The following is a 26,772-nucleotide window of genomic DNA, read 5'->3' on the forward strand; positions in this document are numbered from 1 at the left end:
AAAGAACACCAGAACGAGAGGATAAAAGAAAAGGCTTTTATTTATGAAGAAGTTTAAACAGGTGCAAAGGTCTCCAAGGAGCCACAAACACCGCTACTGAAGTCACAACCACTAAGCACCCCGCCCCTAAGAGGCGCAGACAACTCAGTCTAAGCTCATGTCCTCCTCTTCGTCCTTCTTGTCCTTCGCGTCGCCCTCTTTCGGCTCTGACTTGGCACTGTTCTGCATAGCTGTGGCAAACGCTTCCACGTCTACAATGTATTTAAAAACATGACGCTGTTGGCCCTAAGCTCTCCCCCAGGACCGCGAAAACCACATGCAAGCACGAAGGGTGTGGCACCCCCACCCCCAAGACAACCAGGCAAAGCCGAGACGCAGGCGGCATGGGCACTCACCGCCCTTGTTGGCAGCCTCCACGGCCTCCGCAGGCAGGCCAAATTGGCACATGAGGGGACCCAGCTGCCCCGAGGCCAAGGCTGCGCTGAACATGCTCAGGGCCTGCGGGAAGAGCAGAGCTGGAGCGTGAGGTGGCGGGCTCCTGCCAGGGCCCGCAGTGCCACCCTCGCCAGGCTCCCTCCCCAAGGCAGGCAAAGGCGCTCCATCCCCACCCCATCGGCACCATGAGGGTGGGCCTGGATGTCACCTGCTGGAACTGGGGCGAAGTCAATGTGTTCTGGATCTCCTCCGCCGTCTGAGGCAGCGACTCCCCTGAGGGCAGGAAGGGCAGCAGGCGCTCCTGGACGTCAGCGTTGGCGAGGATGGGCGCCATGATCTCGGGCGTGAGCACGCTGGCTAGGTCGACTAGGATGCAAAGATGGCGTCAGTGGCCGCACTCTGGCCTGTGTGCCCCGCCGGGCAGACAGCACCAGACTCCAGGCCAGGCGAGGAGACAAGCAAAGGCGAGGGGATAGGCAAGCGTGGGGCTGGTCTCCGTCACAGCAGTGCCCGGGCGATGCGTGCAGGGCTGCAAGGGCCAGGGGACATGCCGTGCCCACGCCCTGGAGAGTGCGCGAGTGGGGGAGCAGGGCAGCAGACACCGTCACCCAGCCTCCAGCCGACAGCGTGCATTCCTTTACCTTGCTGGCCGCCGCCTGCCCCCGCCGGCACGTTCATAGTGGCTAAAATGTTCTGCAGGTCACTCAGCTGGATGGGCTGGGTTGGGCTTGTTGCCGTGCTGGTTCCATTACCTGAACTGGGCGCAGGGCTCGGGCTGGTCGCGGAGGCAGCTGTTGGCGCAGAAGGGGCTGGGGTAGCTCGGGCAGAAGAGGTGGTGGAGGAGGGAGTGACGGCAGCAGACTGGCTCCGGGAGCTGTCGGGAGGGTGTAGAGAGAGAGCCACAGCGCCTGAGCCCTGAGCACAGGACTGGGGGCGGCATGCTCCTGCCAAGTGTCCACACACCACACCCGTGCTGAGTCTTCCTCAGGAATGACAACGTGCAGCCTCGTATTTATGTGTTGTTGGGGGCCGGCCTGGGCTCACCTGGACGATGAGCTGCTGGCTGGAGGCCCTCCGCTCCCCAGTAAGCTGGCCAGGCCCGGCCCAGTCAGGGCCCCAAGCCCACCTACGAGGAACGAGACAGTGCTCAGGACATCACGGCCCCCCCGCCGCAGGGCAAAGCAGGGGAGGTGACAGCGCACACAGCCTCTGGGCAGACGCGGGGTGAACGTACTGGGCCTGAGGGGGGCAGGGCAGCAGCAGCCCAGAGCACAACATTCTAGAAGTTTCTGTCCAGTCAGGTCATTTGTTCCCTTCCCCTCCGCTAATCACGTTAAGCCAAAGACTCAAAAGTAACGTTCAGTCCGAAATCCACCCCAAGCAACAAGCACTTACTTCTGCCCAGGAACATGCCCGTCTGCCCCCAGTGACAAGGTGGCACAGGCCAGCCAGCGGGCCCCGTGCCTTAGCCTGCCCCCTGCATGGGACTGGGGTCCTCGTGGAGGCCCATATGCACAGTTCAGCCCCAGAAGGGTAGTGCACAAATGCGCCAGGAGCATCACCCTGACAGAACCAGCCGAGGATGCGCCCACCCACACCCCGCAGCGGCGGGCAGCTTACCGAGTCCTCCCAGGCCGGCCGGTCCGATGAGCTGCATGAGCTGGCTGTGGCTCATGTTCCCCAGCAGGCTCTGCAGGCCACCCTCACCTGCAGCAGATGGGAGGTGCTCAGCGCCCCCGCCTGCCCCACCTGTCCCACGGGTCCCCCCGGAAGACAAGCGGCACTCAGTGCGGCCTTCACCCACGCGTGGCGAGACAGCACGCCCCACCCGCCACGCCAGGTCTCCCCTGCAAAAAGGTGGCCAGGGAATGCCCGCCTACAAAAACAAGGAGGGCTGATCAGGAACCACAGGGGCTTCCAGCTTAGGTCCCTCCGCTTCCACTAAGGCCGCCTGGCCACCAGGCCGGCATCCAGCCCACCCGACCAGCACGGCACGCGTAGACCGAGCGGTTACCGCCGAGTGCAGAGAGCTCGTGGCCACCACTGCCACTGGCCCCCAGTGTGCCGGGCATCGGGGGGTTGTTCAGGTACTCGTTGACCTTCCGGCAGTGCTCCTCATCCTGGTCAGTCTTCGGCTCCTGGGGGGAACAGCCACAGTGTGTCAGAGTCTCGGGCCAGCCCCACAGCAGAGGCTCTGCTCACAGGTGAGGCCGAGGCTGCCCCCGCCCTACAAGTTCACTGGGGCTATGATGGCACCCGCTTTCCAGACGGGCACTACAGCATCGACACCCACGGGCCCACCTCCCTGTTCCTCCACGCCTCGACTCGTCCCACGACACAAGTCTGCCCTTCAACGCGGCCTTTAGCGCACGACGCCTGAGCACCAGCCCCGGCGGCCCTTCAGGGCTAGACACAGAGCAGGGTTGGGAGCGCAGCAGGGGTGGTTATCAGGCAGCGTCTCTCCCAGAACTGAGAAGAATAGTCACAGTCACCAGGCACACACCACAGACCCTGCATACCACCCGGAACAGAGCGAGGACAAAAGATGGTTGTTGCCTGCCTGGCAAAGAGGGAAGACAGGCGGCAAACAAGAGCACAACTGGGAAGGGTAAAAAGTGGAAAAGGCACTCAAAGCCTGTCAACTCCTATTGGCAAAGCTGTGGAGAGACACGCTCTACACCAGGGTTGGCAACCACAGCCTCCACCTGTTTTTGTAAATAACATTTTATCGACACACAGCCATGCCCACTCATTCACGAGCTGGCCTTGGCAGCTTTGAAGCTGCTGCAGCAAAGCTGAGCAGTCGTGACAGAAACCACGGGGTCCACAGGGTGGGAAGCACTTCCTTCCTAGTCCTTCCCAGGAACAGCTGATGCCTTGCTCTAGTGCCTGGGGGGAGGGGGAGGTCAGCCTCCGGGGGGGCCGTGGGGGTCTGTGTCAAAACCACAAACACGCATATACAACAAGCAAGTCCGCTTCTAGACTTTTAACAGGAAGATGGCGCACAGGAACAGCCTATACAAGGTTACCCTTGAGCCAAATTCCCAATCTACCTCATGATGCTGAGAACAGGCAGTACAGGAAGCAGGGCCTCCCACCTACCTGCATCCAGAAGAAGAGCCGCTTGGATCCTGCCTTAAACTTGAGCACGTAGACCCTCCCACTGGGGCACTGAGGCACCCGCTTAAATTCACAGTCGTCGGGGAAGATAATCAAGTCCTACAGAGGAACACGAGGGGAGGCAAGAGCAAGCTTAACACAAGCAAACCTTCAAGGCTCCCGACTGCTCGAGAAGACACGGCAGAGCCTGTGTGTCAGAGTGTGAGACAGATCAGTTGCCAGAGCCCCTCACTATCGGAGTCTCCACAGGGACGGGGTCTCCACAGGGAAGAGGAGCCAGCCTCCGACGCCCACTGTGAGGGCGGACCCTCAGGTGAGGGCTGGGGGGCAGGGCAGGCACTCACAGCAGGGGCTCAGGTGGGTTCAAAGGGTACTTTACAGTTCTGCCCCATGTCATCACCTTTCAAAAGCTTGTTGTTTTTTATAAAATAAATGGTGATTTTCAAATATTTTCAGTATCACCACCATTTAGTTTTGTAGACAGTTAGAAGGTCAGCTCTGATCCACTCTCAGACGTAACAAAGATCAATCCATCGCGGACAGCAAAGAACGCAGAGTGACAAGCACTAGCAGACAAAGCTTCCTCGAGAATCTAACAGAGGAAAGACCTCCACTTCACACCTGATGGCTAAAGTACAAGCAGTGATGACCTACGACCCTGCAAGACTGGGACGCTCCAGAAGCAAGTGAAACGGCTGATGGCGGACACCAACCCAGCAACCCCATGCAAAAACCAAGCCCCAAAGACCACCCCAGCCACCCGCCGGCAGCCGTGGCGTCCAGGTGGCGGACACTCACGTCCTCCACGCTGCCCGACGTCCTGTCCTTCCAGCAGAAGTGAATGAGGGAGTCGTCGGTCTGCTGAATGTACACCAACCCCTTCCGCTTGTCCGGGGTGACCGTCGTTCCTTTCAGGGACATTTTTCCTGCCCGAAACTCCACCAAATACTTGTTGGAGGAGCCGCGGGAGCCTGGCACCAGGCTTGGAAAGAGAGCGCCTGAAGTCGTCATCCTGAAAAAGGAGAGGTGGCACTTAGACCCCACGTGTGCCAACGTGGTGTACTGCCAAAACTCTCCATTTCCTCTGCAAACATTGCTGCTTGCACGGATGGGGACAAAAGCCCCCAGGGTGCGCCGTGCCCCCACACCAGGGTTGGTCCCACTCCAGCTCCACCCGCCCTCCCAGGATCAATGCTGAGCTTCTTTTCATGTTTCCCAAAGAGCAAAACCGAAGTGCACGGACACCCGTCACCCCAGAGTGCATGGGCCCTGTGGGCGGCACTCTCTTACAAACTCTTGTTGGTTTTTCGTTCTGAGAGCCATAGAACTCAAAACACTTGAGCTGAGGTGGCCTCATACTAACCCCTCAGCCCCAGGACAGGCCATGGGCACAGTGACCTCGCCTTTCTGCTTTAACACAGCAACGCTGCAAGTATGACCCTTAAAAAAGAGAAGCTGGCCACTGGGCTGGAGAACACGCAGCCCCTAACTTGGCTATTTCATGGAGTGGTGCCCCAGATCTTCTCACAAAGGCAGAATTGAAGGCAGCAGCTCATGGTTGTCCCACCTCTGCGCTTGGGTAAAGAGGAACCCCGATTTCACCAAAAGCCTGTGGCTTCTGAACTTAGCGAATGAGGGCTGGGGGTGGTGGGGATCCCTGGGAAACCCCACCCTGGGGCCTAAGGAAGTGCTGGGCTCGGAGGAGCAGAAAAGGCAGCAGCCAGGACCCCCCTCCCCCCAGAACCCCCACCCGAGGGCTCCTAGCCTAAGGACCCCCTCCACACACACTTCTCCCTCGCCCCCCCGCCCCCCATCCCTGGACCACCGCCCCCAGAGGCCCCAGCCAAGGACCCCTTCCCCTCACACCCTCCTCCCTCGCACCCCTGCCCTCACCCCCAGGACCCCCTCCCCTCACATCCTCCTCCCTCGCACCTCTGCTCGCACCCACAGGATCTCCTCCCCTCACATCCTCCTCCCTCGCACCCCTTCCCTCACCCCCAGGACCCCCTCCCCTCGCACCCCTTCCCTCACCCCCAGGACCCCTGCTCCACGGACCCCCGACCCGGCTCCCCCTCCCCCGCAGGACCCTCTCAGGCCTAAGGTCCCTCCCGCGGGGTCGCAAGCTGCGCCGCCCCCGCCCCTCTGGGCCGGTCCCTGCCCCTCCGAGCCGGTCCCCACACCACGGGCAGCACCCCGCCCCCCGGCCGCCCCCGGGGGCACCTGGCTGCGCCGACGCTAGGCCGAGAAGCGATGCCCGAGCTCGCTCTTCCTCCTCCGCGGCGGCCGGGCCCCGCCGGAAGCCCGCACTCGCCCCGCCTGACCCGCTGCGCCGCCTGCCGATTGGTCCTGCGCGGGCTCGCGGCCCGCCCCTCGCCGCGAGCGACTGGCCCGAGTGGCCGCCCATCGCTCGGCCCCGCCCCGTGCAGGCTGCCGCGGCGCGCAGGAAGCGGGCGGCGGGGGCCAGAGAGGCCGCTATTGTTGCTGTGTCATAGGGGGCGGCGGCGGCCCCTGGCGGCGGCGCCGGGAACCGCAGGCCGGGCTGCGGGGGCCCGTGTCCCAGCCAACAGCGTCACCTCTGGCGACGCCGCGACCCCTGCGTGCCACTGGCCCGCGGGGCACGGGCGCACTTAAGGGGCAGGCAGGGTTCGGCGCGGGGTCGCGACCAGGGCCCTAAACACGGCCGACCGCATCAGTGCTAGGCATCGTACCACCGTGCAGGGCTTCGGCTGCACCCACGCCCTGCAGGTGTTTCGACGGGCAGGAGCCTCGGCTGGGCCCACGCCCCGCAGGTGTTCGGAGGGTCAGGGGCCTCGGCTGCGCCCACGTCCCGCAGGTGTGGGAGGGGCAGGGCCCTGGTCCACAGGCTGTTGGCGCTCAGGCCAGCAGGCCGACCGTCCATCCAGGATGCCCCCTGTGTACACAGAGCAATGACCTGGGAGCCCTGATCAGGCCTCTAAGATTCCTGATTCAGTGCTGCAAGATGCCGAGGCCAAAGATAGAAAGTCACAAAGTTAAAAAGGTAGGAGTCTTGTGACACTGGAGCTGGGAAAATGTCAGCTCCGTGTTACTTTGAGTTAATTTGACATAAAAGCAAAGGCAACGAGGGAACACCTGGGAGCAGGAGCCTGCTGATGAACAAACCGATCAGTTTGCTGGGATTTGCTTAAAGCTGCCTGAAGCAGGGGTTCTGAGAGTATGGTCCCGGAGCCCCCTTTTCTGTAATAGCCTGGGATGTAGTCTGCCTTTCTCACTCCAGTCTCCCCAGAGAGCACGATGGAGTTTGCAGATGCTACAAACATGTGCCCAGGAACAGGCTGGAGACAGCCAATGGCTGTGAAGCCAGACTGAGACTTGCAAAAATGTCAATTGGTGCCGTAGTCCCCGTCTTTTTGGTCAAAGAAAGATCAGCTGCTTTTTATTAATTATATTGACGAGTAGTGTTATTATTATTTTAAAGTTAACCGATGCATATTTTTAATGTCTTCATTTGAATTTCTAATGTGGTAAATATCAATAGATTAAACCCCCTGGAGCAAAAGCTCTTTGGGGTCCTCAGTAATTCTTCAGCCTCTAAAGGGACCCTGAGACTAGACAGACAGAGCCGGCCCCCAAGAGCTGGAGGATGACACTGTAACATAAAACCCAAAAACCCAGTGCCATCGAGTCAACTCCGACCCACAGCGACCCTATAGGACAGAGTAGAACTGCCCCATAGAGTTTCCAAGGAGCACCTGGCGGATTCGAACTATAACATACCCCTGCCAAAAAGAACAAAGAAAAAACTGAGAAAATCCAACTTGGGTTTGCAGGAAAGAGGCCGGCAGGCCAGCTATTACTTGTGCAAATGAGTGGACAGTTGAACAGCTGCCACAGGGAAAATGAGTCAGTGAGGACCTGAAGGCGACATGCCCCTTCCAGGCAGGGACCCCAGAGCAGACCCCAAACTCAACTTCTCCTTTGCTCAGGCCTTGGGTTCTCAGATGGCTCAAAAAAAAAAAAAAAAAAAAAATTGGCTTCTTTGCACACACGTCCAGTGAAGTTTTCAATAGTTTCCTCGAGCAATCTACAGTGAGGAGCTATATAGGTGGATAGGCATGGTGGGGCCACCTTGAAAACCCTCTCCACCGTTGACAGGCTTGGTGAATTCTAAATTTGTTGTCTAAATGAATTTGAAGGAGTCCCTGGGTCAGGCAAACAGTTAAGTGCTTGGTTTGCTAACCTAAAGATGGAAGCTGGAGTCTACCCAGAGAAGCCTAGGAAGAAAGGCCTGGCGATCTACTGTGGAAAAATCAACCATGGAAAACCCTATGGAATGCAGTTCTACTCTGAGGCACCTGAGGTCGCCATGAGATCGAGTCAACTTGGGGACAACTGCTTTGATAAGGCAGCTGCAGCATGGCTGGTACGAGCTGCCCAGACCTGCCCCCACACCCCCCGTCTGTCCCTGCTTGGCGGCCTGTAAGCCCCTGTGCCTTCCTGTCGAGGCTCCACCTCACCCAGAGCTCCCTGGCTCCAGGCTGGAGGGGCCGACACAGCCGGTCGCAGCCCACACACTGCCTCCCAGGCTCTTGACAAGCCGCAGCCATTGGGATTTGTATCATTGATCATTGATTTGTACTGATTAAAATTAGTGGATAATGTCTGCAAAATGCTTCCATCACCAAGACGTGTCTCCAGCTCCCGGGGTCCAGATTAACTAATCAGATCGTTTGAAGGATGCTCTCTGTTCATCTTGTGCAACAAACCAACAAGCCCCAAAGCAAAGAACACAAACCAGGTCTACCTGAGAGCCCCGCCTCTGATGAAAGGCACAGGCGCAGCAGACACAGCACCTGGGATGCAAAAAAAAAAATCGGCAGAAGCCATGAAGACGTTTTTTCCAAAGAGGAGGCACAGGTGGCAAACAGGCACCTGAAAACATGCTCACTGTCACTAGTTAGCAGAGAGGTGCAAATTACAACCCACCTGTTAGAATGCTAAAAACGAAGACAAAAGGGAAACCCCATACCACTGAGCCCAGAGCTGGGGGTGCTGGGGGAACTCGAACAGGCAGCCATCGGGGAAAAGAGTTTGGCAGTTTCCTTGTAAATTTAAACACGAGCAACTGCTATACAGTGGAGCCACTCGGCTCCTAGGTATCTGCCAAGAGAAATAAAAACATAGGTCCCCACAAAACCCTCACGATGTCTGTAGAGCCTTTTTCATCATTGCCCCAAATGTGGGAACAACCTAGCTGTCCACCGACTGGCCAGCGGCTAAGCGGCCTGGGGAACTGTTTCAGCAACCAGAGCCCACTGCAGACCTCCCATTGGAAGGCATCTAAGGTGCACGGTGCCAGCAAGAGAAGTGGAAATGCAGGGACAGAGACAGATGGGGGTGCCCGGGGCACGAAGGGACTTTGGGGGGTGACAGCAGTCTTCTGTATCTGTATACAAAAAAAAAAATTTTTTTTTTTTTTTAAGACAGTGTGAATTTGTCAAAATTCACGACTGCACACCTAACGGTGCATTTCGCTCCATGCCGGGGTTTCCCCACTCACGGGCCCTCATTCTGCTCTGGGAGTTGGCCTGGGTGGGTCATTGGGGGCTGGCAGGGCCGCGTGCTCAGTAGTCGCCCTCAGTGGATGGTGTAGCCGATGCATAGCCCTTGTCCATACCCCAGGGCACTCCCAGGGGACTAATACCCAGGACCAAGGGCCACTTGGCCTCTGCTCAGTCTGCTCTCAGAGCGCAACTGGTGGTGCATGTGGGAACATGCGGCAGGACCACTTGGGGCAGAGGTTGGGCAGTGGGAGCCTGTGTGTCAGCGAACGTGCACCCTGGGGGCTGTGCTGCTTCCAGCAACCCCAGAAAGGGGGGTGGGCCCATGCTTGCTGCCTGGAGAACCAGCCCTTTCACCCACACGGCGTGGCACTGAGCGCGTCCCAAGCACCCCTTGCTCCTCCAGCCGCGCCCAGTACATTTGGAAACCACCCGTTTGGCAGGCCCGTCTCCAAGCGCAGACAGCCAACCACCCGGTCCCCGGGCATGAGGACTCGTCTGCAGCCACTAAACAGCCCATCCCCGGAAGGCAAGAGTCACAGAGACAGTGAAAAATTGTCGGGAGGCGCAACAAATGTCTAATGCAACCACTGTCGGTGCCTTCATTCAAAGCTGCAGTTGGGCATTTACCTTCACAGGCCTGGACACAGTCCTCCCCCAAATCCAAACACGGCAAACTGACGGTCACTGAGCATTATAAAAATAAATCCATTCCTCAGCCTCCTTTTCTTGCCTGTTTTCATGCCACACTGAATCGAGCACAGTGTTGGCAAAGGAACCACTGAGCCCAGCACAACGATGGAGGGAGGAAGATGGGAGACCATGCGAGGCACGGCTGTGGCACTGACAGCCAGGGGCCAAGACAGAGGGACGTGTGTCTGTGTGTCAGCCCCTGTGCAGCAAATATACAACCTGGGACAGCTCGGGACTGAGAGGCAAAGCCGCAGTTAGCCAGGAGACCACTGGCATGTATATGGTGCTCGTGGAGCACATGGAGATGGTGGGGACAAGGGACGAAGGCTGTGGGGAATGCTGGTGGGGTGCCGTGTGGCTACAACTGCTTCGTCAGACTATCCCGGGGTCCCCATGTCTGGGCCCACCTGTGACAGGCATGTTCTTTGGAAGATGTGTGCAAGTCTGAACGTTAAACAGCAGGAATCCGGGACTCATGGCAACTTCCTATTGCTTCAACTTCTTCTCCCGATTCCACTGCCCCACGTGGAACACAGCTCTCCCACACCCCTCCTTCCCACTCTACCTCAGAGTCACCAGGCTAAGGGCTCATGGTGTGTCAGAAGTTTCGAAGTGAGTGGGAATTTTCACTGTGTTCGTTTCATTGTTCCTCACGGGAACAGAGGGACTTGTAAGACTCCTAAGTCACTCATTTCGGGGAGAAATTTTACCAAAAGCGAGCAGTGTCCTTGAGAGGAAGCATCGCCAACGCCACCCAGCCGACAGTTCCAAGCTCGCTCAAACCAGTGGCCGGTGGATGCAGCTCTCCGAGGGGCGGCTGGGGCTGTGCTTCCCCAGGGGCAGTCCACTGGGCCCTCCAGCCCCCGGCAGCCACGGCCCAGACCGCTTTCCCAGCAGAGCTGGAACTCTGAGCTCAGCAGACCGAAAACCTGTGAGCACAGGGGACAGGGCCTGAAAGGGGTGACGGTGGTCGAGAAAGTCCCCCACGCTGCTCCTCGGGGCCTGGCCACAGCTAAGCGGCCTGGGGCTCTGCCAGTGCCCTGTCTCAGTCTTCTGTTCTCTGCAGAAGACTGACCACATGTCACAGCCACCACTCCCCGTTAGGGCCTCAAGTGTCCACTCTGGCAGTTTCTTCAGGAAAGATGTGTGGTTCCACTGCCCTTGAGGGAAGCACAAGTCTGGGGGTGCTCGTTCCTAGCAGCATGCTGGGATGCCCTGTGGTGGGGGGACCCAGAACCTGCTGCTCACTGCCCACTCATGGCTGGAAGCGGCAGAGGATATAGACCTCAGATCCTGTGCCACTGGGGGCAGCGCCGCACCCGCCCTCCAAGGAGTGGCAGCTCCAGCTTCTGGGGTAAGATGGCGCCAGCCACAACTCAGGTGGGACCAGAGGCCAGAGTGGGGCACCTTCCTTCCTGTTCATCCAGTCAGCGCTGGCAGACACCGTGACGTCATCTTTTACAGAAAACATGCTTCCAGGGGTTTTGTCTGTTTGGTCACCCTTGAATCTCCAGGACCCTGAATCCATGAGCAGGATTCTAACCTCCATTAGGAACAAAATCAGAATATTCAGCTCTGTTGGGAAAAACTTGCTATGCTTTTTACTCCAGAACACTCTTGAGTTAAAAGCTGACTTGTAGTGAGGCACGGGGTCTTCTGTGTCCAGGCCACTGAGGAAGTCATTTCCACACAGGTCAAATCACACTATTAGTGGGGGTCATCTTTTAAAAAGCCTTGTACACCAAGAAACTCTTTATCATAGACAAACATTTGACATTCAGTAACTGTCAAGGTGACGAAGTTTAGGCACTAGCCTTTTTATGTTTGCAGAACCAGCAGTAAAAAAAAAAAAAACTGTGAGCAAAAGTTAAAATAACTCGTGTGAACGCTGACCTGGTTCTTGTCTTAGCCTTCCTATCCTGCTACTTTGGAATTACACATGGAGAGCACGCCCGCCCACGTGCACGAGGCCAACCACTGACCGGCTCCAGGACACCGACAGCCTGGGCGGAAGAAAGGCGGTGGAAATGTCAGCCTTACTGGGAAACCTAGTAGGCAGCAAGAGGTGGAATGACCGACAAGAAGTCATTAAAGCACCCTAAATACAGCTGTCTGAGACGTTTGGGGTTCTGCCTGGGACACTGCCCACTGACCTTTCCCTGGCAGTGACCCCCTCACGGCGTGGCCTGACGGGCACAGGTGCCCTTGGCCCGAGCGTGCAGGGCCTTCCTGTCGCAGCGAGGAGGACTGAAAACCTCACACCTCAGATGTGCTGGACAAGGCCCAAACGTGGCCCAGCACTGCTGCTCCGGCTTCCAGTGCTGTAAAATCAAAGCTTTCAAAACAGGTTGATTTTAAAAAGTGTTTAATTACAAATGCCACCGTTAACCTAGACACACAGTAATGACACCCTCTCATCCGGAGACGCCCGACTCAGGAGCCCACACACCACACAACTGTGCATGCGTGTATGTGTGTGCATGTGCATGCGTGTGGGTGTGCACACGTGCTGTGTGCCTGTGTGCGTGTGTGTGCATGCAAGCACAACAGATTGTCTTTGATGCAAAGAGCTCTACCACGACACGGTGCTGACTTTCTACATAAAGGAAATAAGTCGCTTGATAAAGATGAAGGCTGAGGTGAACACGCCTGTTTTTCGTTAAATAACTTTAATTTGCCATCCTAAGTAGACTCTGCCTTCGTGTCTCCCCGGGTATACAACCAGATGTGCGTGTCTTATGCTCCAGACATGCATACTGGGGACCACAGAAACACAAGTGCTATGGCTACACGCAAGGTGCTGGCAAATGACTCCTCCGGAGGCGCAGGGTTTGTCCACAGGGAACTAAGCCTTCGGCTGGGCAGGAGCGGACAGGAGGCCGGGCGGGAGCAGACGTGGCGGGAGGCTGGGCTGACGCTGAGCAGCTGGGTGTGGTCTTGGTGTTTTCTTTCTTCCTGGCGATTCTGGGCTGTGGTGGTGACGCTTTACTTTGGACAGGGAACAGCTGCTGACTGATGTAGATCTTGCTCTTCAGCAAAATACTATTCAAGTACTAGTCGTTTAACTTAAATATTTTAACAGTACTCTTTACATTATTGAAGACTGATAAAAAATACAGAATCTGACAACTTCCCATTTCATTCAGTCAGGTGCTTGCTAATTCTCGCTTCTGAATTACATAATTTTAAAGAAGCCGCTGGCCTTTATAAGCTCCTTGCAGGATGGCTTCCGAGATACACCTTTCCCTGGCTGGTCGAGTGTAAGCACGTTCAGGGATGCTTTGCCACTGCACTCTAGGGAGGGATGTGGGCCCCTTCCTCTACTTCGTTTAGTGACAGATCCCGTAATGAAGAGGTGCCATGAGCTAAAAAAGCCACAGCCGATCTGTCACATACAAGGGGACTGAAAGGATTTTCCTGTTTAAACCGTAACGAAACATGATGCTCTCAAGTGAAGCTTTATGAAGAGACTGCAACAGTAGGAAAATTTTTGGCAATCAAAAGTTAATTAGAATGGAATCCTTGATCAGGGATGACGCAATCTCCGTGAACTCGGGCATTAGAAAAGCTGGTTTCGACTGTGACCGAAGCGCCGGAGTGGCCAGCATGAGGGGCGTCCAGCCTCTCAGGCCCCAGGGCCCTCGATCCCTCAGTAGATGTCTGGGCAGTCCGAGAAGTTCCGCTCGAAGTAGCCCCCAGCGTAGAGCCAGTCGGGAGTCCCCGTGTACGGGTTGTTGCCTTGGTAAAACCACCTGCAGGACACAAATGGGGGTCGATGAGAAAGACGGCTGGAAACCAAGCACCTGCTGGTTGCATCTTGCCCACAACCACCTGCCCTCTGATGAGCCCTAGTGTATCCATCAGCCTCCAAAGTGCAGCCTCGGGTCACACTTCTGCTGAGAAGGACCGAGCACACTCTATCGGCGCTCTGACCCACGCACACCCACCACGCCACTACCTCAAACCCAGCCCACATCCCAGAACAGTCAGGGGACCCTGGGTAACACGGCACCTCAGGAAAGAAGGCCTTCTTTCATCTACAGCAGACTCTGTTGTTTTTGTTTTAAATTGGGGACTAGGAGAGAGACTGAGGGCAGAGAGAAGATAATAGCACCTCGCCCAGACTCAGGCATCCAAGTAACTGGACAGGAAGCCTAATTTCCAGTCCCCACTGCCTCTGTTCAGAAGCACCTGATTGCTGCCATGAGAATGGCTCAAGCCTGTTTGCAGTTTACCACCACGTGTATGCTGGGGAGGCTATCGAAGGAGAAGTATTTATTTCTAAGGACAAAATATCATTTTCACAATACATTTTTTTGAATTGAACACTTAAAGCAGAATGAAGAAAGCATAACTATTTTCAATTGGTTTTTCTTTGAACAAAGGCAAATTCCAAGTAACAAACCCTTAAAAGCATAATACAGCTACTACTCACTTATTGGCTACCTTGTTATCCAACATCTGCATTTATGACAATAGTAAAAAAAATCTACTGACTGTTCTGTGCATGACGACATACATCTGGCAGTAACGAACGCCAAGGTGCAAGGTGAGAGTTAACACTGGCTTTGACGGTTAAGTCTGGGTGTCAGCTTGGCTAGGCTGTGATTGTCTGTGGTTTGGTAATTATGGAATGATGTAGGAGCCCTGGTGGCACAGCGGTTAACAGGTCAGCTGCTAACCAAAAGGCTGGCAGTTCAAATCCACCAACCACTCCTTGGAAGCCCTATGCGGCAGTTCTACGCTGTCCTGTAGGGTTGCTGTGAGTCAGAATCAACCTGACAGCAATGGGTGTTTATGGGTAATGATGTAACTTGGCAGTTAGGTAATGCCGCGGTCACCCTCCATTTCTGCATAATGCCTATTTTCGTACAACGAGCTGGTCTCTGGAACCTAACCATCTCAATAAGTGAGGAGTGAGTGTACTAATTACATCAGAAACCCAGGCCATCAGTCACGTACAGGTATCAGAGGTCTTGAAAATTAATGCTATAAAGCATCTAGCCTGACAGGAAAAAGTACCAATTACAACTGCTCAATAACATCCAAAGAGACTTTATAAGAGTAAAATTCTTAACATACATACATGTATTTTTAAATTATGCTTGAGTACTACAGTGCTTTATTGATTGAATCTCTATTAAATGGATGTTCACATTATGACTATCAAAGAACAACAAATGAAATACAACTATTTAAGAGGCCTCAGTAAGAAAGAAGACTGAGGTCCTCAGCAGCTGTGATGTGTCAGCTCTACTACACGCAGACCAGCCTGAGTAATGGCATATCAACCACACACGTGCGTGCATGCCCTAGTGTAGAAACACCACATCTTAGCGTGACTGACCGCACCTGATCTCCACAGCGAAGCCCTTCCTGGTTACTGTGCGTGACAGCTGTCAACAAGGGTGGTGAGGAAAGCAGGGGCTGAATGGAGGGACCTGGGATACAGCCTCGTTCTTCCTGTACCACATGACCTGCTGTGGCGTGACGTGGTGTGGTGTGATGTGGTGTGCCATGACGTGGTGTGGTGTGATTTGACATAGTGTGGAGTGGCGCGGTGTGACGTGGCATGTGGTGGTGTGGCGTGATGTGATGTCGTGCGGTGCGGTATGACATGCTGTGGTGCAAGTGGTGTGGCATGACATGGTGTGCTGTGGCGCGGCGTGATGTGGCGTGATGGGACATGGTGTGACGTGTGGCACGATGTGGAGTCACGTGATGTGACGTGGTGTGCTGTGGCATGACGTGGTGTGCTGTGGCGTGGCCCTCAGGCTGCTGTCTCCCATGCGTGCTGTACAGAAGACAGCGTGCTGTACAGAAAACAGTGCGCTGTGAGGTGTCACGGGCACCGACATTCCAATCAGCACATGGCTTCTCAGGGAGTTTTCATTGCATACATGTCCCTTGGCCCAGCATTTCGTCTGGTAAGTGGCACCTTCCTCCAGTCAGGGGCTCAGTTTTGGGCTGCGCTGCCTTTTCAAACGAGCCCCACTTGAGAAGACGGGCTTGGAGCAAACTCACTGAGTCGGGTGACCTGCCCCAGGCACCCGCTCTGCCCAGCTGCTGCTCTTGGGCTCAGTGCTAACCCCTGAGACTCAGCTTCTTTATCTGTACAGGGGCCAACACGGGGCATGTGGTAGGCTGCCAGCACCACGGTCACTGTGAAACCATGAACCTGTTTCTCTCAACAAGGGGAGACAGGGGCCACTGGGCGCCTCACCTCGTCCGCCACGCAGTCTCCTCTCTGGCCCGCCCCCTCCGGGCTTCCCTCTGCTTCTCTTCTAGGCGCTCCTTCTCTCGGCTCGCCAGATCTAGGGCCCAAGCAGACAGGCCTTGGGGTAAGGAACCGGGTTGACAGTGAAGCCTTGTTTTTCACTCAAAAGGAGACAATGGCTAAAGGAGGCAGGAATCAGAACACCCTCACACATCTGCAGGTCTGAGATTAAAGGTCACACTTCGGTAAGAAGACTGGAGGGCACGTTTTGTAATCAGGAAACCAGACACAATGGTGAACGCTGAGGGAAGTGTGTGACTGAGACCACAGCCTGCCAGGCCCCTGTGCGGGGAGCAGTGCCCCACCGTGTGGCTGAGGGTGGCAGGGAGGAGACAGCTGTGTTCCAGAACAATGCTGCCCAAAGCACGCTCTGCGGGACTCCGGCTCACCAGCAAACACTTGGAACCACGGCCACGGCATGCGGGCGTGCGGTGGGGACAGCTCGCCAACAGTGACCCGGAGTGGGCAAAACTCAGAGCCCACTGGCTCATGAAGAGATGAACTGCATGTAACCCTAACCTCACAGGATGAGCTGTGAAGTGGATTCTGAGGAAAGACTGATGATGAATTCTTACTGTGAGGCACCGTTTGCTTTCTTGTGGATCAAAGTTAAGAAGTGGCTATCCTGCACTGGCTGAGCTTGCCTTCCACCCTCTCCTTCCATTCCTGCCGTCGCCTGAGGCTGGAGGGTGGCTTTCCACTGAAATGTCCTCACGGCCAAGCCCAGGGTTAGGACACAGCCCACTTGGAGTGGTGAAGAAGCGAGAGCAAGCCTGCCACAGTAAAACGCCAGCACTGAGGGGCACAGAGCTCGCTAAAGTTGAGAACAAAGGTACGCAGTCGTAGCTACGGCTACAGGTGCACAGAGCCCCTCCTGCAACAGGGCGACGAGGATGGCCAAGGGGACAGCAACAAATGGCGTGTGTGGTCTTTACTACACGGCCTTATGTTGACTGAGTCTCTCAATAAAAATCTGGGCTTGCACTTTGTATACAGTCTCCACTTCATTTTTCTGGTCATTTACTTTCGTGGTATTTACTGAGGGACAGTTGGTGGCAGGCTGGGGGTTTAAGGCTCCCCTTGCGGGCTGAGCAGCACTGTCTAGAGACCTATGCGTGCTGGTGCCTGGTGAGAGGAGGCTGGCGTTGTGTGGTGGGGCGGCCTTGCACCACAAGGAGGCCATCTCATGGATCTCCTCAAGGGTGGGCAGCCCTGCTCTAAAATCCTTCCGAATCGCCAAGGGTGCATGCAGTGCGTTGGGGCCAGGTGGCACACATACCCATGTGGCCGTTCTCCATGCCACGGATGTCGGGGCGCAGGCGGCAGTCCGTGGGGGGCAGGATCTCCTTCATGCCTGCCTGTAGCTCATTGAGGCTCACAGTGAAGCTGGTGAAGTTGTACATCTGCAGACACAGGTGGGGAGGGTGACCAGGGGTGATCTCCTCAACAGGAGTGCTTAGTCACAGGCGAGTCTGCCCCTGTCACCGAAATGCGTGATGCCCTGGTGCCTCCTCAGCCTGCATGGCAGGGGCTCCTTTCCTGCTGGGTGTGCACCTCCCCTGCAGACTCCCTTCCACCCCCTCAATCTCCACAGCAGCTCCTCCACCATGTGCCCCTGCCATGGGGGCCATCCCAGGGCTTGTCCATGGGGGACACTTCCCGGTCCAGGACACACCCCTGCCCAGGATGTCCAGCCTTCTCCCTCACTGCAGCGCATCAACTATCTACATCTCTGGGATCCAGGAGAAACCTGCCGAGTCCATGCGGATCCCCACAGCCTCCCACCTCAGCAGTCTCCCGCCTCTCCCTCACCTCCCTCCTCCCTCCTCCCGCCCCACTGCCTCCTACCTGCCCCTCTGGAATCTACCCTCCATGAGCAGCCTGGGCCACTCAGAGCCAACAGAGCCCCACGCCCTGATCCCCACTGCCGCCACCTGAGCACGCCAGCCGCCCCCACAGGGACCTTCCTGCTGTCCCCTCCCCCCAGCGGCCCATGAGGCCCCTCCCCTCCTGTGCATCCCGGCTCAGCACCCACACCCCCCGGAGGCCCCAGCACCCCAGCCCCTCCCTGGGTGGTCCATGCTTTCCACGGCACGTCCCCTCCTAACGCACACCAGCTCTCTGGGGTCTGTGCCCACTGCTGCCTGCGGCTTCCCCACAGCAACAGAGCTGGGTGGGCCCAGGCCCCAGCCAGAACTCAGCAACTGTGCACCTCACCTAGCGGAGGGATGGGACCTTGTAAAGAATTCCTGAAAACCACTGAGAGATGGACAGGCACAGCGGGTCTGGTCTGCAGACAGACAGATAGACGGGGTTGAGTGAGAAGGAGCAGGGACACAGACCTGGGCCGAGTTGGGTGGCCGCGTGTTGATCCTCCAGAGCAGCCTGCTGCCTGGGATCACCTGCACTGTCTCCTGCGTCTCTGGCACGTTGTCAGCCACATCGCTGTCGGCCTTCTCAGAGGTGGTGTCCTGCAAGAGAGCTGCTGGTCACGGAGTCGGGGGGCAGGCTGGTCACGGGGCGGGGAGGCCAGGGTGGTCACGGGGCGGGGAGGCCAGGGTGGTCACGGGGCGGGGGGCCCAGGCTGGTCACAGTGCTGGGAGTTGGGGGGCAGGCTGGTCACGGGGTGGGGAGGCCAGGGTGGTCACGGGGCGGGGGGCCCAGGCTGGTCACAGTGCTGGGAGGCGGGGGGCAGGCTGGTCACGGGGCGGGGAGGCCAGGGTGGTCACGGGGCGGGGGGCCCAGGCTGGTCACGGGGCGGGGAGGCGGGGGGCAGGCTGGTCACGGGGCGGGGAGGCCAGGGTGGTCACGGGGCAGGGGGCCCAGGCTGGTCACGGGGCGGGGGGCAGGCTGGTCACGGGGCGGGGAGGCCAGGGTGGTCACGGGGCGGGGAGGCGGGGGGCAGGCTGGTCACGGGGCGGGGGGCCCAGGCTGGTCACGGGGCGGGGGGCCCAGGCTGGTCACGGGGCGGGGGGCCCAGGCTGGTCACGGGGCGGGGAGGCCAGGGTGGTCACGGGGCGGGGGGCCCAGGCTGGTCACGGGACGGGGAGGCCAGGGTGGTCACGGGGCGGGGGGCCCAGGCTGGTCACGGGGCGGGGGGCCCAGGCTGGTCACGGGGCGGGGAGGCCAGGCTGGTCACGGGGCGGGGGGCCCAGGCTGGTCACGGGGCGGGGAGGCGGGGGGCAGGCTGGTCACGGAGGCGGGGGCCCAGGCTGGTCACGGGGCGGGGAGGCCAGGGTGGTCACGGGGTGGGGGGCAGGCTGGTCACGGGGCGGGGAGGCCAGGGTGGTCACGGGGCGGGGGGCCCAGGCTGGTCACGGGGCGGGGAGGCCAGGGTGGTCACGGGGCGGGGGGCCCAGGCTGGTCACGGGGCGGGGGGCCCAGGCTGGTCACGGGGCGGGGGGCCCAGGGTGGTCACGGGGCGGGGGGCCCAGGCTGGTCACGGGGCGGGGGGGCAGGCTGGTCACGGGGCGGGGAGGCCAGGGTGGTCACGGGGCGGGGGGCCCAGGCTGGTCACGGGGCGGGGGGCCCAGGCTGGTCACGGGGCGGGGAGGCCAGGGTGGTCACGGGGCGGGGAGGCCAGGCTGGTCACGGGGCAGGGGGCCCAGGCTGGTCACGGGGCGGGGAGGCCAGGGTGGTCACGGGGCGGGGAGGCCAGGGTGGTCACGGGGCGGGGGGCCCAGGCTGGTCACGGGGCGGGGAGGCCAGGGTGGTCACGGGGCGGGGAGGCCAGGCTGGTCACGGGGCAGGGGGCCCAGGCTGGTCACAGGGCGGGGGGCCCAGGCTGGTCACGGGGCGGGGGGCCCAGGCTGGTCACGGGGCGGGGGGCCCAGGCTGGTCACGGGGCAGGGGGCCCAGGCTGGTCACAGGGCGGGGGGCCCAGGCTGGTCACGGGGCGGGGGGCCCAGGCTGGTCACGGGGCGGGGGGCCCAGGCTGGTCACGGGGCGGGGAGGCGGGGGCAGGCTGGTCACGGGGCGGGGGGCCCAGGCTGGTCACGGGGCGGGGGGCCCAGGCTGGTCACGGGGCGGGGAGGCGGGGGCAGGCTGGTCACGGGGCGGGGAGGCGGGGGCAGGCAGCGTCACCCCAGGGAGGAGAGTGGTCCTCAAAGCAATTCCAGACAGTTGCTGCGTCACTGAGCAGATCAAAACTGTCGCTGTCTTTCCCTTTTTTCCTAACTAAGGGAAAACGCGCCCCCCACCCTGCACACTGTCTGTTCACCAGATGGGACCGGACGTCCTGTTCCTAAAGTGGCTAACACCCTCTCTGCAGGTGACAGCACCATGCGTTTGTACTCACTCCTGAGGAGGGGACAGGACGCCAACGGTCACACAGGCTTTCCTTGTGGCAAAACGACCAGCAACATCAACAACGTGCCCTGCTGAGCCCTAACAGCTTGATGGCGCGCCTCCTTCTAGAACAGCACATCTGGTCCACGTCCATGGGACTCTCCTAAACCATACAATTCCATGGCTGAAAAGCCATACCTAATGGTCCACGCCTGCTCTCGACCAAGACAGGCTTGTATCTGGAGATTTCCAGACTGAACGTCAGCCACAGAATGTAGCTCAATAAAGAGAGACAACCGTTACATTTATTTTGTAAAATCAGTGGGAACTGGAAGAAGAAAATCCGTTCCCATTGAGTCGATTCTGACTCATAATGACCCTATAGGACAGAGCAGAATTGCCCCATTAGGTTTCCAAGGAGCAGCTGTTGGATTTGAACTGCCGTACTTTTAGTTAACAGCCGAGCTCTTAGCCACTGTGCCACCAGGGCTCCCCAGAAAGAAGAATGTGACTATGAAATGCAGCTGCTGAGGGAGAACATGAAAATAAAAAACAAAGCTTAGCAGTCTCCACCTGACACCAGTGGGGCTTAGTTACTGCTGGCTACAGGCTGCTTGATCTGGGGCCAGCAGCTAAACACAGACACAGCTCAAGGATAAGAACTCATGTACAACACTCTCTCGCTTCTGGGCTGGATAGAGGAACAACAAACCAGAAGCCTGAAAAGACATCAGTAAATAAACTGAGCATCCTAAGTCTGTAAGATCTTTAAGTGGAACTTTACTTTTTCTTAAGTAAAAGAGCGTTGTTAGAAAAGATGCCTAAATATGCACAACACAGGGAGGTCAGCACAACTGGACTAAACCAAAAGCAAAAGAAGTTTCCTCAATGCAACCAAACGCTTCGAAGGCCAGAGTAGCAGGTACGGGGGTCTGGGGACCATGGTTTCAGGGGACATCTAGGTCAACTGGCGTAACAAAATGTATTAAGAAAATGGTCTGCATTCAACTTTGGTGAGAGGCGTCTGGGGTCTTAAATGCTAGCAAGCAGCCATCTAAGATGCATCAATTGGTCTCAACCCACCTGGAGCAAAGGAGCATGAAGAACACCAAAGACATACAGTAAAGACGAGACCAAGAGACGAAAAGGGCCACATAAACCAGAGACTCCATCAGCCTGAGACCCGAAGAACTAGATGGTGCCCGGCTACCACCAATCACTGCCCTGCCAGGGAACACAACAGAGAATCCCTAATGGAGCAGGAGAACAGTGGGATGCAGATCTTAAATTCTCATAAAAAGACCAGGCTTAATGGTCTGATGAGACCAGAGGGACCCTGATGGTCATGGTCCCTAGACCCTTTGATAGCCCAAGATTGGAACCATTCCCCAAACCAACTCTACGGACAGGGATTGGCCTGGACTATAAGACAGACAATGATGCTGATGAGGAGTGAACTTCGTGCTCAAGGAGATACATGAGACTATGAGACCAACTCCTGGCTGGAGGTGAGATGAGAAGGAAGAGGGGGATAGGAGCCAGTTGAATGGACACGGGGAATATGGAGTGGAGAGGAGGAATGTGCTGTCTCATTAGGGGAGAGCAGCTGGGAGCACACGGAGGGGTGTGTATGGCTTTGTGTATGGAAGGCTGACTTGATTTGTAAACTTTCACCTAAAGCACAATAAATAAATTAAAAAAAGAAATGCCTAAAAACATGCATGAAACACCAGCACAGGCAACAATGCAGCTCCCGGAGAGGTTGAGTATTCTTGCTAAGTTTGGTCCATTCCAACTTATTATCTAGAAAAATGTGATACTTCTTTTGAACTATCACTTCTGATTTTAAGCTCAGGAATAACTATGTAGTCTTAAGACAATCAGTAATCCAAAGCTCCAGAAGGAAAATCCTTTCCAGCGCTTTCTGACTGTTAAATGTATTATCTGGTGCTCAGAGCTAAGAAAAAAAGAAAAGACATTCACTTGATTTTTTAAATAGGCCTAGGCTACGTCAGGTAAAGGAAAAGAGGAGCTTTATTAAGAAGAAACAAAAACATGGAGCTTCCAGAAAGAAATGGTCTTAAACACGGTTCCCTCGGATACCTCCAGGCTTGGGAGAACAGACTCAGACCCAGGAAATCTTGGAGCCACAGTTTACAACTCAGCTTCGACTCAGTGTAAGTACACATAAATTCCATAACCAGTACCAGGACCCTGACAGGCAGTTGCATTGTAACAGACACATCCTGACTCCCGCAGTGTTCACTGTGACAGACACATCATGACTCCCTTACTCACTGTGACAGATGCATCCCGACTCCCTCACTTGTTCACTGTGACAGACACATCCCGACTCCCTCACTTGTTCACTGTGACAGACGCATCCCGACTCCCTCACTTGTTCACTGTGACAGACGCATCCAGACTCCCTCACTTGTTCACTGTGACAGACGCACCCTGACTCCCTCACTTGTTCACTGTGACAGACGCACCCTGACTCCCTCACTTGTTCACTGTGACAGACGCATCCTGACTCCCTCATTTTTCACTGTGACAGACGTATCCTGACTCCCTCATTTTTCACTGTGACAGACGCATCCTGACTCCCTCATTTTTCACTGTGACAGACGCATCCTGACTCCCTCACTCGTTCACTGTGACAGACGCATCCTGACTCCCTCACTCGTTCACTGTGACAGACGCATCCTGACTCCCTCACTCGTTCACTGTGACGGACGCATCCTGACTCCCTCACTCGTTCACTGTGACGGACGCACCCTGACTCCCTCATTTTTCACTGTGACAGACGTATCCTGACTCCCTCACTCGTTCACTGTGACAGACACATTCTGACTCCCTCATCTTTCACTCATCCAGACTCCTTCACTCATTCACTGTGACAGACGCACCCTGACTCCCTCACTTGTTCACTGTGACAGACGCACCCTGACTCCCTCACTTGTTCACTGTGACAGACGCATCCTGACTCCCTCATTTTTCACTGTGACAGACGTATCCTGACTCCCTCATTTTTCACTGTGACAGACGCATCCTGACTCCCTCATTTTTCACTGTGACAGACGCATCCTGACTCCCTCACTCGTTCACTGTGACAGACGCATCCTGACTCCCTCACTCGTTCACTGTGACAGACGCATCCTGACTCCCTCACTCGTTCACTGTGACGGACGCATCCTGACTCCCTCACTCGTTCACTGTGACGGACGCACCCTGACTCCCTCATTTTTCACTGTGACAGACGTATCCTGACTCCCTCACTCGTTCACTGTGACAGACACATTCTGACTCCCTCATCTTTCACTCATCCAGACTCCCTCACTCATTCACTGTGACAGACGCACCCTGACTCCCTCACTTGTTCACTGTGACAGACGCACCCTGACTCCCTCACTTGTTCACTGTGACAGACGCATCCTGACTCCCTCATTTTTCACTGTGACAGACGTATCCTGACTCCCTCATTTTTCACTGTGACAGACGCATCCTGACTCCCTCATTTTTCACTGTGACAGACGCATCCTGACTCCCTCACTCGTTCACTGTGACAGACGCATCCTGACTCCCTCACTCGTTCACTGTGACAGACGCATCCTGACTCCCTCACTCGTTCACTGTGACGGACGCATCCTGACTCCCTCACTCGTTCACTGTGACGGACGCACCCTGACTCCCTCATTTTTCACTGTGACAGACGTATCCTGACTCCCTCACTCGTTCACTGTGACAGACACATTCTGACTCCCTCATCTTTCACTCATCCAGACTCCTTCACTCATTCACTGTGACAGACGCGTCCTGACTCCTTCACTGTCCACAGTGATAGGCACAGTGCTCGTTTCTAAGCACTGGCTCAGGACACCCTCGCCCACCTCCAGGGCCGTGCTCTGCCCAGGACCATTGCCCTGGAGTGGGCACCTTACCGGCTTTGTCTTTTTGAGGTGATCGCCTCTTCTCTCCTGCTTCTTGAAGGACTCATATGAAACAGGATCTATGCCCCACAAACACTCCGTCCATTTCCCATAGATCATAAAGAGCTTCTTTTTGCTGTAATCAAAAGAGAATTTTTTAAACCAGTTTAATAGTAATTATAAACTGTTCATCTAAATATGCTGCACCCTAACCCTGATTATGGGTTAAGATTCTTGTTTTGGCCTGTCTTCTCATACATTTTGGAATACCTCTGGATAAATACAAAGATGATGATTTCCATCTTAGAACCCTTACTCGTGCCAGTCGGAAGTATTCCGACTTCTGAGACACCATGGCAGAAAAGAACATGAAGGAACAGGAGCCGTGAAGGAGGAGTGGCAGAGCCAAGAGGAGAAAAAGAGTGTAATTTTTTTTAACTGAAAACTCTCTGTGCCCATCTAATCATCATTTTAAATACATTTAATGTTTACATACTGCGTGTCCATCAGACCCTGTTCTATTGTCACATAAGCAGCTGTTCCCATGCTGGCTGCCGTCTGCCGCACCCGTTCCCACACTGGCTGCCGTCTGCCGCACCTGTTCCCACCCACACTGGCTGCCGTCTGTCACATCCGTTCTCACTGGCTGCCGTCTGCCACACCCATTCCCACACTGGCTGCCGTCTGCCGCACCCGTTCACACACTGGCTGCTGTCTGCCACACCTGTTCGCACACTGGCTGCCGTCTGCCGCACCCGTTCCCACACTGGGTGCCGCCTGCCGCACCTGTTCCCACACTGGCTGCCGTCTGCCACGCTTGTTCCCACACTGGCTGCCATCTGCTGCATCTGTTCTCACTGGCTGCTGTCTGCCACACCTGTTCCCACCCTGGCTGCTGTCTGCCTCACCTTTTCAGCCACACAACGGACCGCACCTACGTTCTGGTTGCCCGCCAGCTGTTTTCTCTCAGTAATAACCTAGAGATCTCTACAGACCAGCCACCAGAGGTCCTGCCTGCTTCCCAAAGGTGACTGTGTTCAAAGAACAGATGTCAGTACAGTGAGGGGATCTGTTTGCATTTTCCTGGGGGAGAACCGCATGCATGCTCTGACAGCCTCGTGACATCCTGGGAGGGCACCAGTGCCGCAGGGGCTCAGGCTGGGGGGGCCGGCACCATAGGCATGCACCCTAGCCTGCATGGTGGACTCTTTCTCTCCACAAGACACCCTTTTAAAAGAGAACACACTCAAATTTATGGACAGAAAACCAGAACGGGCTTGCACACAACACCCACTGCTGTGAACGGGAAACCTCGTCCCCTGCGCTTCCCACAGCTGGCCCCAAGGGACAGAAACTGCTTGCTGCGCTGGCTGGTCCTATTCTCATCGACAAGACTGCTGTCTTTAAGGTACACGAGCTGAGTGTGGCATGGTCAGAGCCTGAGCTCTAAAGCATTTCACAGGCTGTTTGAACCAGCGAGCTTCTCATGTCCTAAGAGAGTAAAGCAGGCAGGGCTTCTAATGGCAAATGCTCAGTGTCTGAGCTGGAAGGAATCTCAGCAGTATATGCCCTAAATTCCTTATTGGCAAGGAAACAATAAATCTGAGACTCAACAGATAAGAGAATTAACCCAAAAGTTGGGGGGGGCGGGGAACAGAAAATGTGTTAGGACACGACTGGCCATTTCTTGGCTCACAAGACTCTGTGAAGGTCCTGGCTTGGAGAATGCACTGGGCTGGCCATATGGAAACGGAGCCCGAACAGGCTGGTTTGGGCTCTGCCTGGTGCCGGGCCACATGGAAGCAGAGCCCACACAGGCTGGTTTGGGTTCTGCCTGATGCCAGGCCATGGATGTGCAGAGAGAATACGTGGCCAGGCTGCAGCATGAGGTGACGCCCCGTTCACTGGCAGGGCTCTCTTGGTGCAAATGTCCGGCTCTCTCCACATTTATTAAGGGAAAAAGGACCCAGATCTTTTAGCCTCAAGAAAAGAGTGGGCTTCAACCACCCCCTACTCTGGGAATCACATGGAAATCGTGGCCCCTGTTTCCTCTCCTGCCCAGTAGGGAGCTGTCCTTGTAAAGTGTGGGTGGGCAGTACGCACGCAGCATGTCTGGGGTCTGGGGGTCTGGGCGGGCACGCGGGAGTAACCTACTTCTTGTCCTGGATGTGCCCTTCGACCTTGTGCAGCTCCTTCCCAAACAGCCCACACGACTTGAAGTGAAGCACACACTTATCTCCAGTCCTGGGGGACAAACACAAACATGACCGTGGGACAGACATTCCAGAGCACCCCTCTGCAGAGATGGACATAGATTAGGGGTGGGCAGGGGATGGGGTGCAACAGGATCAAGGGCTCTTTTTGGGTTGAGGAGGATGTCCAAAGGTTGGCTGTGCTGAGGGTTGACAGAGGTCACAAAGGGTACACTGAAGATGGGTGACCGCCATGATGTGTAAGTCGCACTCGATGAGGCCATATGAAGGAAGCCAAC

General features: G+C 56.5%; 2 protein-coding genes across 3 annotated transcripts in view; both read right to left on the reverse strand.

The window, feature by feature from the left end:
* Positions 1 to 21: 21 nt before the first annotated feature.
* Positions 22 to 5,859, reverse strand: ADRM1 (ADRM1 26S proteasome ubiquitin receptor). Its single transcript, XM_049869057.1, has 10 exons — positions 5,776 to 5,859; positions 4,354 to 4,567; positions 3,538 to 3,654; positions 2,450 to 2,573; positions 2,056 to 2,142; positions 1,480 to 1,561; positions 1,077 to 1,309; positions 644 to 801; positions 396 to 498; positions 22 to 251 (listed from the first exon to the last, which is right to left on the reverse strand). Exons 2-10 carry the CDS (start codon positions 4,564 to 4,566, stop codon positions 145 to 147), a joined length of 1,224 nt encoding a protein of 407 aa, XP_049725014.1. The 5' UTR covers position 4,567; positions 5,776 to 5,859; the 3' UTR covers positions 22 to 144.
* Positions 5,860 to 12,155: 6,296 nt separating this feature from the next.
* The window catches only part of OSBPL2 (oxysterol binding protein like 2), a 57,164-nt gene continuing 42,547 nt past the window's right edge, over positions 12,156 to 26,772 (reverse strand). For both annotated transcript variants that reach the window (XM_049869119.1, XM_049869118.1), the window contains exons 9-14: positions 26,436 to 26,525; positions 24,294 to 24,417; positions 18,408 to 18,536; positions 17,345 to 17,468; positions 16,012 to 16,102; positions 12,156 to 13,540 (exon numbers count right to left, since the gene is read on the reverse strand). In XM_049869119.1, coding sequence (XP_049725076.1) covers positions 13,438 to 13,540; positions 16,012 to 16,102; positions 17,345 to 17,468; positions 18,408 to 18,536; positions 24,294 to 24,417; positions 26,436 to 26,525 — 661 coding nt within the window. In that variant the 3' untranslated portion in view covers positions 12,156 to 13,437. The remainder of the gene's footprint in view (positions 13,541 to 16,011; positions 16,103 to 17,344; positions 17,469 to 18,407; positions 18,537 to 24,293; positions 24,418 to 26,435; positions 26,526 to 26,772) is intronic.

The sequence above is a fragment of the Elephas maximus genome, chromosome 25 (assembly GCF_024166365.1).
Source record: "Elephas maximus indicus isolate mEleMax1 chromosome 25, mEleMax1 primary haplotype, whole genome shotgun sequence".
NCBI classification, from domain to species: domain Eukaryota; kingdom Metazoa; phylum Chordata; class Mammalia; order Proboscidea; family Elephantidae; genus Elephas; species Elephas maximus.